This window comes from Parasteatoda tepidariorum, chromosome 10, assembly GCF_982258835.1.
Source record: "Parasteatoda tepidariorum strain Cologne lab strain chromosome 10, Ptep-v5.0, whole genome shotgun sequence".
NCBI lineage: Eukaryota > Metazoa > Arthropoda > Arachnida > Araneae > Theridiidae > Parasteatoda > Parasteatoda tepidariorum.
In genome coordinates this window covers 80,586,882-80,602,570 of record NC_141764.1, presented here as the reverse complement: position 1 = coordinate 80,602,570, position 15,689 = coordinate 80,586,882, and the positions used below count along the sequence as shown (strand labels likewise).

Below are 15,689 nucleotides of genomic sequence, written 5' to 3'. Positions count from 1 at the left end.
TCACATTTATTTATTTTTACATTAAATTTTCCATTTTATTTATTTTTACGTTAAATTAATTTTTTCATTAATGTTTCATTTTTTAAACTCTGTGTTTCAGAATTGGAAGACTTAAATTTATTTCATATTTATCCTCTTAAAAATAAAGTTAAAATTCTTAAAATTAAAGAAAATTTTAGACACACACCGACCAATCTAAATATTTTTCAATTTGACTAATAAAATGCGGTTGGTTAATATGTGACCACAGTGATTAATTTTTATCGACTGAAAAAAATAAGTTTTTCTTTATTTTTCCTCTGTTGACCACGACCTCCTACAGAAACTTCCATGTTATGCCAATTCCTAAACATATCTTAAAAAAGCCCATCATAATATACTGACTCACGCTATCATTCGAACTATATTTATTATAAATCTGAATATGACCATAAATCTGTAATCTGACACTGTATTTACTTTTATTTTCTCTGTGCAGCGGACGTGGCTCCCACTATCACTTATAACGTTGTGTCCGGAGACGCCGGAATAACGAAATCGGGGCAAGTGGTCATCCTGCCGAACTCCATCATTCATTTTGACTGTCTGCTACAACGACAGAACGGAAATCCAAGCTGGACGTGGACGGCTACTCACAGGTAAAGCATTTATCAATGGATTTCTGAAGAGGAAATAGTGGGCTATCGATTGAAAGCGAAGCCTCTGGGGAATTTTAACTCGATCGAAATTATAATATCCTTATTTGTATGCAAAGGTTGATTTGCATCTTTAGGAATTTAGCTCTGGATTTAAGTTGAGCAGTGATGATGATTTTTGGATTAACGTTATTGGATTTTGAAGAGCTGCCAAAAATATTAGATGAAGAACAGAGAGAAGCTTTTAAACATTCCTTCTTTTTTTTTTTCTGAATAATTTAAGTTATCAAAACAATTTTTCCGAAGAATTGTTTTTAAAATTATTTTCTCAAGCATATTATTTTCAAACAAGAAAAAACTTATTTTATTAATTTAGAGTTTACGTAACATATAAATTAATATAAAATATATATTATTTTAAAAATAAATTTGCGCATGCTTGTTTTCTGGAGTAGTAAAAATTTAAAGTATTTAGTAAGGAAAAATGTATATATATATATATATATATATATATATGCAATTCTCTTGCAATTCTCTCTTCATGGCTCACGGTACCATGTAAAACGAGCCTTTCAGACTCTAGCTGACTCTAGATGACTATATATATATATATATATATATATATATATATATATATATATATATATATACATACTTGGAGAATGCATGTATTCTCCAAGTATGCGGCCCAAAACTCTTTAGGACGTGCACGTCCTAAAGAGTTTTGGGCAGCTAGAGTCTGAAAGGCTCGTTTTACATGGTACCGTGAGCCATGAAGAGAGAATTGCAATCACTTATAGATTATTATGTTTTTGAAGTGGTTAAATATACTAATTAATTTATGCGGATGATGTATGAAATTGCTAAATCAAGCATAAAACTTTCGTTCTGTAATTGAACAAACCGACTTGTTTAATACAAAACAAATGAAATAAAACAAAAATAAAACAAAAATAAATTATTTGAAAAATTATTTTGAAAAATTATTTTGTTTTTATTTCATGCTTCAGGTGTTTTCTAATTAATTTAAAGCGTCAAAGGGTTTTGTTGGATGTCTAGGTTTTATATGTCTAATTTAGTATTTCCTTTTAGGTTAATTTTAAAATAATGCAAAGTACAATATATAAATATTTTATGGCGCCTGGCTCGTCGCGCGCCCAAACAAGGAGCACTGAAGTTAGTCTTGACTTAGGGATTACTTCGGACAAAAAGTTACTAAGTCAAATATTTTGTTTAAATAAATTTAAAAATATAAAAAAATTTAAAAAGTTTAAGAAATGTTGTAATAAAAAATGTAAAACTTGTCCTTTGGCTGATAGTTCTCAAATTGACAGTCATTCTAATGTATTTTTTTGTAAAAGTATTAATATTATTTATTTAATTCAGTGCAATTGTTGTAATTTGTGTTATGTTGGTCAGACAGGTCTTGAATTTCATAAGCGGATTAATTCCCACAGATCAGCTATAAAAAATTTTAATAATAGTAATTGTTCCACGGATTATGAAATTTAACATTTTCAATTTCATGATTTTAATAATGTTACTCTTTTTATTTTGGATTTTATGGAAAATTTAGATAAAAGACTTGATTTAGAAAATATTTACATTGGTAGTCTTAAGACTCTTTTTCCTTATGGATTAAATAGTAAATTTAATGGGGAAGGTACTGTTAATACTGAAGATTTTTGTATTTATAATAAATTAAAAGTTTTTGATTTTCCTGGTGTTTGTGATTCAAAATTTAGAAGTAAAAGGGGAGGTGGAAAAGGTAAGGGTAAATTTATTGAGTTTGATGAGTTTTCGAATTTTTGTAACTTACCTGTTAATTTGAATAATATTTTCACTATTAGGAAATATATTTTTGGTTTTAAAAATAAAATTTTAAAAAATTTCCTTATTAAATTTGGTTCTAAAATTAAATTTGATACTGAACTTGTTAAATTTATAGTTTTGGATTTAATTAAATCAAAAATTGGTGTTAATAAAACTGATTTGCTTTTTAATAATGTTTCTAAAGTCGAAAGGGTTTTTTGTACGATTAATTTTCATGATAAGAATTTTGAAAATGCTAAGTTACCACAGATTATTCATGGTCTTTCTGATTTCTTTCCTTTAGAACAAATTAGAGTTACTGCTGCTTTTAAATATTCTTCTACACTTAGGAAAAAGGTGTGTAATTATAATTTTTTAAGTCGAAATCTTAATTGTATTTCTAAATCTGATTGTTATTGTAATGAGGAGGGTTTTTCAAAATTTATTGATAATGATTATGGACATGTTATTACCGGAAATTTGGAAATTGTGGGTGATCAGGATCTAATTAGCATTTTAAGTAAGGGTTCAAAATTTAGAACCAGAGTTAAGATGAAAAAAGAAGATTTTATTTTATCCATTAAAAAAGATCTAGATTTTTTTATTGCAAAAATTTCCAGAAAATATCATTGGCCTGTTGAGGGTTTTTTTGAGTGGAAGGCTAAAATTATTGAAAGGGTTAGATTTAATTTATTTAATACCAGTTTTAGTTCTTTTCCTAAAGGTACTTTTATTGATTATGATTTATCTAGAAAAATTAAAAATCTTAAGGATAAATTCATTGTTACTGTTGTAGATAAAGCTTCAAATAATTTTTGTATTATGTGTAAATATTTTTTTAAAAAATTGATTATTGGAGAATATAATGCAAATAATACCTATTTAAAGTTAAAAGAAGATAAAAAAGTTATTGAAAAAAGAATTATTGCATTTAGTAAAAAATTAAAATTTAAATTAAATAGGATTACATTTCCATATTTATTTCCAATAGTTAAATTTCATAAAAATCCAATTAAATTTAGGTTTATAGCATGTGGTACTAATAGTTATAATTCTGATATTAGTAAAAGGTTTTTTTGTTTTTTAAAAATTATTTTGCTTAAAATTAAAAAAGAAAAAAATATTATTATTGAAAGTAATGTTGAAGTTTTGGATTTTATTAAAAGTAATGATATTTTCAGCATTAACACTTTTGATTTTGAAAATTTGTATACCAGCATACCACATGAAAAAATTATTGAGATTTGTGAAGGTATTTATGACAAGTATTTATTTGATGAAAAAATTGATAGGTTTAACTGGTTAGATTTATGCAAGTTTAATCTTTTTGAGAATGTTCTTTTTAATGGTTTAGATTTTTATAAACAAATTATTGGAATTCCACAAGGTAATTCCTTTTCTGGGGCTTTTGCCAACATTTTTTTGCACTTTTTTGAGGCTAAATTTCTTGAACATAAAGTACTTAATGCTTTCCGATATATTGATGATTTGATTTTGTTTAATTGTGACGATTTTAATTTTATTTATACAATTTATCCTGGTGATTTGGTCCTGAAAAAAACTAATGAAAATTGCTTTAATATTGAATATTTAGATTTTAAAATTGATATTGTTAACAATTTTATTAAAATTGGTGTGTTTGATAAAAGAAAAGCCTTTAATTTTAATGTTATTTTTTTCTGCAACTTTAAAACTAATTTGTGTAGTAAAATATTCAAAAATCTTGTTTTTTCGCAATTAGTTAGGATCAAGAAAATTTGTAATAATGTTGAAAGTTTTCGAGAAGCTGTGGATAATTTTTTAAATAATTTGAGTAAAAATGATTTTCCTTTTAATTTTTGTAATGTTAATTTTTTAATTAAAAAAATGATTGATGGTTTTTAGGTTTTTTTTATATTTTTTCTTTTAACAGGGCGCAATTCTAGTCTTAACTGAGCAGCCCCAGTTAAGCATTCTATTAATTTATCTACGTATCTCCTTCTCCTGACCTTTTCATATCATTTTTAAACTTTTACTGCGCATTATTATAGGGGGCATTGTTTTTCAGTTTTTAGTGTTTTCTTTTCCTCCGCTTTTGAAGTTGATTCTTGACCTGTGACTGTGAGTTTTTAATTTTCTGATGATTTTTATTGATTTTCTTTTCGTAATTTGTTTATTCTTTTGAATGTATCTTGTTTTTCCTGGACCTCTATACAAAACCATCGGGGTACTGAGGGAGATATTTTAAGCTTTTGCTTCTCCCTCAAATAGAAATGGTTTTGTTTTTAATGGCTACCGGGGCCGGTACCCCCTGAAGACGTCGGCTTCGGTGGTCGTATTTTTGTTTTATTTCATTTGTTTTGTATTGATACTTTTTTCTGAAATTTCTGCTGCTTTTTAGCGCGTTTTTTTCAAAGAAGTTTTTTCCTTTTGATCTTAATTATTTGTGTTTTCTTTCAGTACCGACTTGTTTAACGCATTCGAGAGCTTGATTTTCAATAAAGTATGAAGGTTATGCCTAATTTGGAAAATACATTTAATTATATAATGTAGTTGCATCCTAGTAGTTTAATATTTGCTTGCAACAATATTTTTAATCAAAATTTTCATTTTTCAATTTTTTTTTTGCTGAGGTAGAAAAATTACTTTTAATCTATGCAAATTAAAAAGACATGTCCTGACTAACTGACTGATTCAGTATTGCGAAGCTCAAACTACTGAAGTTCACATTTGTACAATGATTTTCTTTTATGACGTAAGCAACTACTAAGGAAGAATTAACTTTCTGATACTCCACCTCTAAGGGGTTTGAAAGGTTTGAAAAACCTCCGATTTCGTTACTTTGTTGTCTTGAGTAATAATTAAAGTAGTGTTTAATAACTAGTTATACGTTAGGCAATTATTTAGATTCATTTTTTAGACTGTCTCAAGTAATAATTTAAGTAGTGCTGAATAGTTAGTTATGCGTTAAGTATTTATTTAGAATAATTTTGTATTTTTATGGAACTAAAAACTAAGTTAAGTAAGTATTTAGATTTATTTTTTATCTTTTCTAAAAAGGCTGTAGAAATGTTAAACATAAACAGTCCTACGAAGCTGCATACTGTCACACCGACCATTGGTGACGAAGTTCGCCTTCTTCGAGCAAAAGCATATACAGGGTGGTCCCGAATTCATGGTACAAACTTTAATGGTAGGTACAGGACATTGTAACAATGATTTATTGTAGTTAAAACTGAAATCAAAGCACTTCCTTACGGGCAACAACTAGTACTGTATAAATTACATTGGAATACGCAACGTTTTTAAACAAAATTTTATCATTTATTTCTCTAGGTTCTCTGGGAGGTTAGAAAAAAATATCCAAGTAATTAAAATACTGTATAAATTATATTGATTTACGCAACTTTTTAATCAAAATTTTATAATTTATCTTTCTAGGTTTTGGGGCGATTGGAAAAGACAGTGTATCTGTCGTCATAATATTGTATAAATTATATTGGCGTATACAAAATTTTTAAACAAAATTTTATCACATATCATTCTGGATTTTTTGAGGGATTAGAACAAACAGTACCCCAAGTAGTTATAATATTGTATACGTTATATTGGTGGTGTGCACAACGTTTTTAATAAAAATTTTATCATGCATCATTCTGGGGCTTTTTGAGGGGTTAGAAAAAACAGTACCCAAGAAGTTATAATACTGCATAAGTTATATTGGTGGTGTACACAACGTTTTCAATCAAAATTTTATCATATATCATTCTGGATCTTTTGAGTTGTTATAAAAAACAGTACCCAAGTAATTACAATATTGTATACGTTATAGTGGTGGTGTACACAGCGTTTACAATCAAAATTTTATCATATATCATTTTGGGTTTTTTGAGCGGTTAGAAAAAACAGTACCCAAGTACTTATAATATTGTATACGTTATAGTGGTGGTGTACACAACGTTTTTAATCAAAATTTTATCACATATCATTCTGGATTGTTGAGGGGTTAGAAAAAACAGTACCCAAGTAGTTATAATATTGTATAAGTTATATTGATGGTGTACACAACGTTTTTAATCAAAATTTTATCACATATCATTCTGGATTTTTTGAGGGGTTAGAAAAAACAGTACCCAAGTAGTTATAATATTGTATAAGTTATATTGATGGTGTACACAACGTTTTTAATCAAAATTTTATCATACATCATTCTGGGCCGAGGGGTTAGAAAAAACAGTACCCTAATAATTATAATATTGTATAAGTTATATTGGTGGTGCACACAACTTTTTAATCAAAATTTTATCATTTCTTTTCTTTGTGCTGTTGATCTGATGGTACCTTGAAAGACAGTATCCCAGTGGCTGGGCTGACGGAATAGAAGAACGTGGACTTAAGTACAGACTCTCTATTTATTATGCCAAAGATACAGATGATGGAATATTTACCTGCACAACACCAAAAGGACACTCCAATGAAGTTCATGTCAGAGTTCGAAGTAAGTCATGGTCACGGTGAATTTATGGTTAATCCTTTGACGGGACACTGGTGTCCTTTTTATCTATATTTTTCCCCGACTCTCTAATTACAAGCAAAAATTTATTCTGATATTTTTTGTTGTTGTTGTGGCTTATCCTCCAATACCTGATGAAGTCAGACAATGTCCATCAGACAGTTGACCCAAAGAAAATTGAGGACCAGAAGGGGGGATAAGTTCTGGGTCAACGGAGTCATAAGGAGGAGGTGAGATACAGCTTCTGTTGATCCGGGGATCTGAGCACCAAATAGGTAAAAGTGTGTCTTGGCTCGTGTTGGTGTTCTTTCTCGTCTGGCACCTACCCTTCGGCCTGCCCGGCTTGGGAGATCCTACCGGTAGCAAGCTACAGCCGGCATAGCCCTCCGGGTCATTGGTACACACAAGCCTCACAGCCCCGACAAAGCAGGAACACCATCGGGAGGATATTTTTTTTTCTTAACTATGAGGAACAGTCTAATACACTGGTTATCATAAATTAAGGAAAATTCACAAAAATCGCGATAACTCAAGAAATTACACATGGAATTTTATGAAACTTACCCACAATATACAACACATAGTAAGGTATTAAACAACATAAAAAGAAATTATCAGACATTAATAGTAGTATAGAAATTAGCACATGTATAAAATAAACAAATTGGAAGTATCGGTTTGCAATAGAAAAAGTACCTTTAACCCTTTCAGTCCCAGTGATTCCAATTGGAATCATTACATTTAAGATTTTTTATCTGCTTACCTAAAACTCCATTTGATTTGAAATAGGCGGTATTTTAATCTACAAACATTCCTCTAACGAAATATATTTTTATTTTTCACCAATAGATTTCGGCACTACATGTGTTTGTGATTGAAATGATACTTGTTTCAGTTTTGTTCAAATCCATAAAAGTTATTGAAATAAAATATCTTTTTGAGGCATTTTAAATTAAAGAATATTTTTAAATATTTCATTTTTATTTATTTAAATGTTCATAAATAGTATTTCAACAATTTTTAACAATTTTCGTTTTGAAAATTTATTGCTTTTATTTATTGAAAAGTTATGATTCCAAATGGAATCAGTGGGAGTTGAGTACAACTCTATATCATTGTCTAATGCGTTGTTTATTTTGAATTTATATCGTTTTTCTTTGCTCTTTCTTATTACTTTTTCAAGTTTTACTCAGATTTTGGGATAAAAAAGACTTATTTCTTTTTGTCATTATTTTTCCTGATGCCAAAGCAAAAAGCAGAGGCTTTATCTATTGATAAAGTGGTTCATTTGCTTATGAATGGAGACTTGTCTGACATCGAAATAGAAGACTTGGATTCAAATGAAGAAACTAGTGATAATGTTCTAGGTGATATATCAATGGAATCTAAAGTTAATTACAACTAGGCACGTGCCTAGGGCCTACGAAAAACTTGGGAGAAAAATTTTTTTTGACAAAAATAATTTTTTTTTCTATTAGTAAACATTTAACCTACCTTGCAAATTTATTTATCAATAATTTCAAAAGATTAACTTATGACAATGTTAATTTCTTTTACTTAGTTATCATAGTAGTATCATAAGAACTATGAAGCTATTTGTAGTATAAATATTTCTTGTAATTAATCTCACTATCAATTTCACTGTTTTCTTTGTTGTTTTGTTGTTGTATTGTTGACTTGAAGTGCTTACATAGTTATCGATCGAACTAATCATAATGGTAATATCGATATCAGCTGCAATATCGGCAGTATGTCGGTATTGCAGATAAAGTTCGATAAACAAATTTGTAAATTAAAATCCATATTAATAAAAATGTAAAAAAAAAATATGCAAGAAAATTTTAGCATATATTTCGAAAAGAGGGGAGGAGTGGGGGAAGGAGGGGAGGGCCCAAGAACGGCTATGCCTAGGGCCTACGAAAGGTATAATCCAGCTCTGGATGCACCCCAATGCATTCCTGTCTTAACATTCCTGTCCTGTTTTGACTGTTTTAAAACATTTCATGTAAAATAAATAAGTAATACTGAGAAATAATAATGTTCTAATCTAACCATATCAATAATGATGAAAATTGGTTCAATTTTTTTAAATGTGTAAAAAATATAATAGTGCCAAATATTTCTTGCAGAATAGTTATAATTTATTTAGTTATTAAAAAATACCCCATTTATAAAGTTATAAATCTTTAAATAATGCATAATATATATTCAAAAACTTTTCTAGTGATTTTCGTCCTTCACTACTTTATTCCCAATGATGCCATTTGGAATCATTTAAAATTTTATTAAAGAAATTTAAAAAAAAAAAAAATTCTGTTTGTTTTGTTCTTTTGAATGCAAAATGAGTCTGTTTTACAAATTTCAGATTTTTTTATTGAAAAATAAATATTTGGGACTGAAAGGGTTAATATGGAATATGATTGCCTCTAGAAGCAATACAGCACAAACAGCGATGTGTGATGCTTTCAATTATGCGGTCTATCAGTTCAATAGGAAGTGAGAGCCATTGCTCTTGTAAAGCAGTTGCAAGCGTGGCAAGGGTCTGAGGGGGCGGATTGATGGCAGATACACGCCTCCCTAGAGCATCCCAAACGTGCTCGATAGGATTCAAGTCCGGGGATCGAGCTGGCCACTCCATGCGAGTAATTGTTTCCTGTTGAAGATAATCATCAACAATGCGAGCTCTGTGTGGTCTTGCATTATCGTCCTGTAACAGGAAGCAATCACCAATTGCCCCGGCATATGGGCGCACATAAGCATCAAGGATGTTGTCTCGATAAACCTGAGCATTCACGGTTCCCCTTGGAAAGACATGGAGGTATGTGCGCCCTCCTAAGGATATGCCTCCCCAAACACAGACACTGCCTCTTCCGTATGCATCTCTTTCACGGATGTTTGATGGATGATAACGGGTCCCAGGTTCTCTCCATATCAAATAACGTCTACTGTCACTTTCTAGACTAAACCTGGACTCATCCGTAAAGAGAACAGGCCTCCATTGATCTGACGTCCAGTGGACATGTTGTCGGGCCCACTGCAAACGGTCTCTCCTATGGCGTGATGTGAGCGGCACGCAAATGGCTGGTCGTCTCGCATACAGACCACCTTCGTGGAGCCTTCTGCGCACAGTTGACGTTGACACCAACCTTCCGGTGGCTGCAGCAAGAGAGGATCTAAGATGTGTCGGAGTAGCGGTTCTATTCCTGCGTGCACTTAATGTCAAATATCGGTCATCGGCACTGGTCGTAACAGTTGGCCGTCCTTGACTGAACCTCCTAGATGCCGAATCTGTGGTTTGAAATTGCCTCCAAAGTCTATGAACCACAGATGGACTCACATTTAGCCATCTGGCCACTTCTGATTGACTCTGCCCTGCCTCTAGTCTCCCGATGGCTCTCCATCGTAGTTCTTCAGGCAAATGATGCCTAGAGGTCATTATTACGAATTGGCTATCTCAGATTTTCAATGTCGCAATCACAGTAAAATTTGTGTGCTTTCTCTCAAACTTGGACTTTTATGCTCCAGGCAGATGACGTAAGCCGAGTGCAGCGCCACTAATTTGCATATTGCAATTTTACTCAGCTACTCTTAGTGGACAACATATGCAAATTTTGCACGGTTTGGCTTACTTTTGAAAGAGTTATCGCTATTTTTGTGATTTTTCCTTAATTTATGATAACCAGTGTAGTTAATAAAAAGAATATGGTAGATTATCGTAATTCTACTTGTATTAAATTATAAAATCAGACAAAAAAAAAGAATTCTAATTTCCTTTTTGATTGATGTTCAAACATTTAATAATAAATGATTTTATAAGATAAAGAAATTTCAATGACGAATAACTGTTTCTCTTAAATATAAATAACTGCAAACGAATGCAAATTTGAAAAACTATTGTTTGGATGTGAACCGTGTTTGGAAGATTTTACCTTTAACGCAGAATTTGACACCAGTGTTTTATGCTGTATTTCATAACCATTAAGTATTAAAATGCTAAATATATTATTTTTCGCTTATTTTGACCTAAATCAAAAGCAAAATAAAGAGAAAGGTATGAAAAATAAATGTAATAAAAATTCTGCTTCAAAGGGTTTAAAAAAAACGTGTTCTCTGTTATGGTTAAAAACATGGAGGGAATTTTAATCTAACCTTACGAACCATACAATTTTAGTTATCGTCAAACATGAGAATATTATTTTCGCTGGAAAATTTCAATCCAATTACTTGGGTAAACGTGTTGGAGCTTGTTTAAGGAAAATGTAAAAGTTTCAACAATAGTTTTATTAATAGCGTTTATATTAGGAAAATACGGCACAAAAGTTTGAAAATCTTTATCGAAATAAAATAGGCAGTTGCGAACACAAAAATATCCGATTAGTTTAAATATGTATTTATTACTACACATTTTATTATTTGTGTCTATATAACATGATTACTATTTTGTAAATATATGTGCCAATACATAGGGTTGAAGCAAAAGGAAAGATCTGCATAAAAAAAAAAGTTAGACACCTCTGTTCTTATCGCTTATAAGAAACCATGAAGCCAATTTTGCCAACACTTAGGATCAACACTATATTCTGGAAGTGGTTCAAATTTAAATATTTTCTCATTTCTGTATGGGTTTATAAGTTGTGTTAGTATTTTATCTACTTCTTTATAACCAATAACTATATGAGAATGAATTCGGAAGTCGCCAAAAGGAATTTGGCGTTGTGTTGGCGCAAATGGTTGAAGGGGAAATACGTCAGTAAAGACTAAATTTTTATGCTAAGCATCAGATTTTAGTAAAAATTTGTCCAAATGTGTTACTGACACTTTTACACCTTTGGAAAAAATTGATTAAATGTGTCACCGGAAACCGTGGTGGCACAAGTGCTCGCCCATCTTAGAGGTGACCCAGGATCGAATTCCGGCTGGGACTGGTTGATACGAATTCGGCTCCGTCTCGAACCGACGGCAGAGCTCTGGTGTGAAATATCCTCAGTGGAAGAAAGGTTAGAATCCCCATGGCGTTGAACTAACCGAAGATGGTTTTTATGGTTTTTCTCTAAATATAACACAGAGTCGCGATGGCTCAGGGGATAGCCTTCCAATGAGACGAACCGGGTTCGAATCCAAATCGATGCGAATTCCGCATCCGTCTTCCACCGTGCTGACGAGAAATATCCTCAGTGGTAGACGGATCATGGGTTAGAGTCCCCTTGCCATCATGCTAATCGTGGAAGGTTCTCGTGGTCTTCCTCTCCATGTAACGCAAATGCGGGTTAGCTCCATCAAAAAATCCTCCACGAAGGCAAATTTCTCCCAATACTCAATCCAGGAGTTCCCTTGTCGTCTGAATTAGGTTCAAAATTACAAGGCTACGGAGTTGAATATTAGCAGTCGTAAACCCATAAGATTGGGTCGGCTGTTCAACGACGATTATAAAATAAAATTAAATATAACACAGGGCCAAAATAGCCTAGCTGGTAGGGCACTGAGCCCATGTTGAAGAGATCGTGGATCCGTTCCCTGCCTGCCGAAGACTCTCCGTGTAGTAAATGGCGATTGATGCGCGTTAAATCTGTCGTGTCACAAAGTCCTCCATGTTCCCATAACAAATGAATATCTCTGGGGGTACTGATCCCTTGTCTTCTGGAATGGTTCAAAATTACTAGGCTGGTGTTAAACGACGGTTATAAAATAAAATGAACATAACGCAAATGTGGGTTTGTTCAATCAAAAAACTCCTCCACGAAGGCTAGTTTGTCCTAATGCATGATCCAGGAGTTCCCTTGTCTCCCGTTTTGTGCTCGAAATTACACGGTGAACATTGATGGTCGTAAACTCAGAACGGGATCGGCTGTTCAACGCCGATTATTAATATATTATGGTTGTATAAGTCTTAATTTCTTAACCCCAACTTACATTGAAATTAGTTACTTAAGAAGTCAACATCGGAAAATACGGAAAGCTTTTTTAATTTAAAAATTGCATTAAAAAGTTACTATTTGTTAAATAATAAAGCTTTCTTTATAATTCACTTACAAGCATTCGCTTTTTAAACCTTAATTGATCAAAAATATATTTTAGCACTTTTATATTTATAAAATTTATTATTAAAATAAGTTTGAAAAGAAAATTTAATCTACAATGACATCTTCTCGGAAATGAAAAAACAAACATTTCAAAAGAATCTATAACTATGACTAAGTGGAACTCTGCATTTATTTTTGAGAATTAATACTGTTTTATTTATAGCCACTTAAGGCAGAATTAGACGTTGGTAGATGACGCTCATAAGTTATGACGCAACTCCCAATGCATTTCTGAGATTTTTAATAGAACTTGAAAATAAAGTACCTTTTTTTCTTGGCTGCAAGAAAAAAAATAAAATATTTATGTCGAGGAAAAATGTGAAAAACGCGATGACATTTAAGTAAATCTTATATACTTCCAGATTGCTTCGAGTTTTTGAACAATAAAATTTTTCAGGATTTATTCGGAGCAATTTGTTCTAAAACATTATTTTTCCTTGGGATTTAAATTTTCTTTTAAGTAATTACCTAAGAGAAATTTTATTCAATTTCTCAAAATTTATTGTCCGGGAAAGTCCAATTTGTCCAGATTCATACGAATTTAATGAAAGCAGAATATTAAAAAAAATTTAAGCAAAATCCAAGTACTACCGTATTAATGTAGATCATATTAATGACCACCATATTAATGTAGACTCCCACTCAATAAATTGACAATTAATTGCATTTTACCCATTTTAATTTGCCAATCAATTTAATTTACTTCTTAATTTTAAATTCCCTCCAGGCAAATTCTAAATTCTTATACATTGCTAATCTGCTGAGCACTAAATGTACTACAGTGTGTCAAATAAAAAAACGGACCACCCTGAATAACTTTTGATCTTATGATCGGATCTTTACGTTCTGTAACTCAATATGAATGGTTCGAGACGGCGACCTCAAATATGCTAATTAATTAGTGCAGACTATATCTTAAGTTACGAAATCAGACTCAAAAACGTACTTTCTCTTAATTAACATTCAACTCAACCTTTTTTCCTCAACTTTTTTTCTCATTAACTCAACCTTTTTTCCTTCAGATTCCAATTTCTGATCCATAAAATATAGGTGATAGCCGCAATCTGGTAAATATTGGCTATTGGGAGCACATATGCGCCCAGCGAAAACCATGGGTGTATCCTATGGGTCTATATGTAAGGTGTAGCCATCTGTGTAGATCATTTTCGATGTCAAGGCATACTTGGCAAAGGCATTGGTGTTTAGTCTGTCTTAAGTGTATGTTAGAAATTAGTTTCTCTTGTAAATGTACAACACTCGCAATAGTAATCTTATTTCTCGTTGCTTAGCAACGAAAATTATTTTGTCAAATATTCAAAAACCGAATGCATGCACATTATAACAATCAAATCTCGTTTTAATATTTAAAAGTCTGTAAATAAACAATATACAAGGGCCGGCTATTAATTTTCAGGACTGACATAACTGTAGGAGAACGAAGAGCCGGAAGATGGCGCTAATGATTGCATATTGAAGAGTGTTTTCTTGCGCATGTGCAGTGCAATCGGCACCATACTGAAGTAAGTGGTTCTCATAGAAAGGCGCATTAAAACATAGCTCTTAAATTCCTATTGTCGAAGTGAAAATGGAGCAAGAATAAACATTTAATGTTGCTTCAAATTGGGCGAGACAGCTGCAGAAACCTACAAATGATTAAAAGAAGTTTACGGCGAGGAAGCATTATGTCGCTCCAGAACTTTTGAATGGTTTAAACGCTTTTGAGACAGCGCGAAAGATGATCCACACACAGGTTGGCCGCAGTCGTTACGCACGCCGGAAGAAATTGAACAGGTTCGCTTCCACACATTGCGTTGCCTGTGAGGCGATTCTTAGCCCAGCATGGTGTCGTTGAAATGCAGCATCCACCATACTCTCCAGACCTAGCACCCGCAGACTGCTTCCTAAGCTGAAAAATTCTCTGAAGGGGACAAGATTTCAAGATGTCGAAGCCATCAAGAAGACTGCAACGTCACTATTAAAGAGCATTCCAAAAGAGGACTTTAAAACTTCGATCCGAAATTTGCACTGCCGAGCACAGACGTGCATTATGGCTGATGGGGGTTACTTCGAATAATATTAAATGGCTATGTGTTTAATTTTATTTTCTTCTGAGTTATTCCATGAGTCCTGGAAATTAATAGCCGGACCTTGTATAATGAACATACAAAATGTTTGTTCAGTTTTTGGAGTTAATAAAGTAGTAATAGCATTTGGATTATGTGTAATGTTTTAATTACCCCGTCTACAAAATCAATATTGCGTGAAAAAAGTGTTCTGTCCAAAGCTAAGAGCAGTTAGCAATCAAAGGATTAAAAATTAATCACCCCAAATATTTAATTGAATTTGTTCAATTAGGTACAAACAAAATTAGCGTTTTCTGAATTATTTAACTTCACCCTCCTCAAAAAAATTAAGATACATATATAAATATACAAATATCTAGCTCAAAGTCGCCCTGTCTGGAGGCAACTAATTGAGAAAGCCTTGGCCTGCATTAGGCTGTAGTGGTTACGAAGAAGAAGAAGAGGATATAAATATACAGGAGCCTTCCAAACTTTAATATCTTGTATAAAAATGTAATTCGTTTTTTTCCCTCCATCTGTGTCACATAACGGATGTGAGGATACCGTATCATTTGATCCGTGTCGTAACTTTAAATGTAGCGTTATT

At 32.0% G+C, this 15,689-nt stretch overlaps 1 protein-coding gene across 1 annotated transcript in view; it reads left to right on the top strand.

The window, feature by feature from the left end:
• Window positions 1-15,689, top strand: part of LOC107454895 (locomotion-related protein Hikaru genki) — a 209,080-nt gene that overhangs the window by 177,573 nt on the left and 15,818 nt on the right. The window contains exons 4-5 of the mRNA XM_016072238.4: window positions 479-638; window positions 6,776-6,924. Of these exons, the coding sequence (XP_015927724.1) occupies window positions 479-638; window positions 6,776-6,924 (309 nt within the window). The remainder of the gene's footprint in view (window positions 1-478; window positions 639-6,775; window positions 6,925-15,689) is intronic.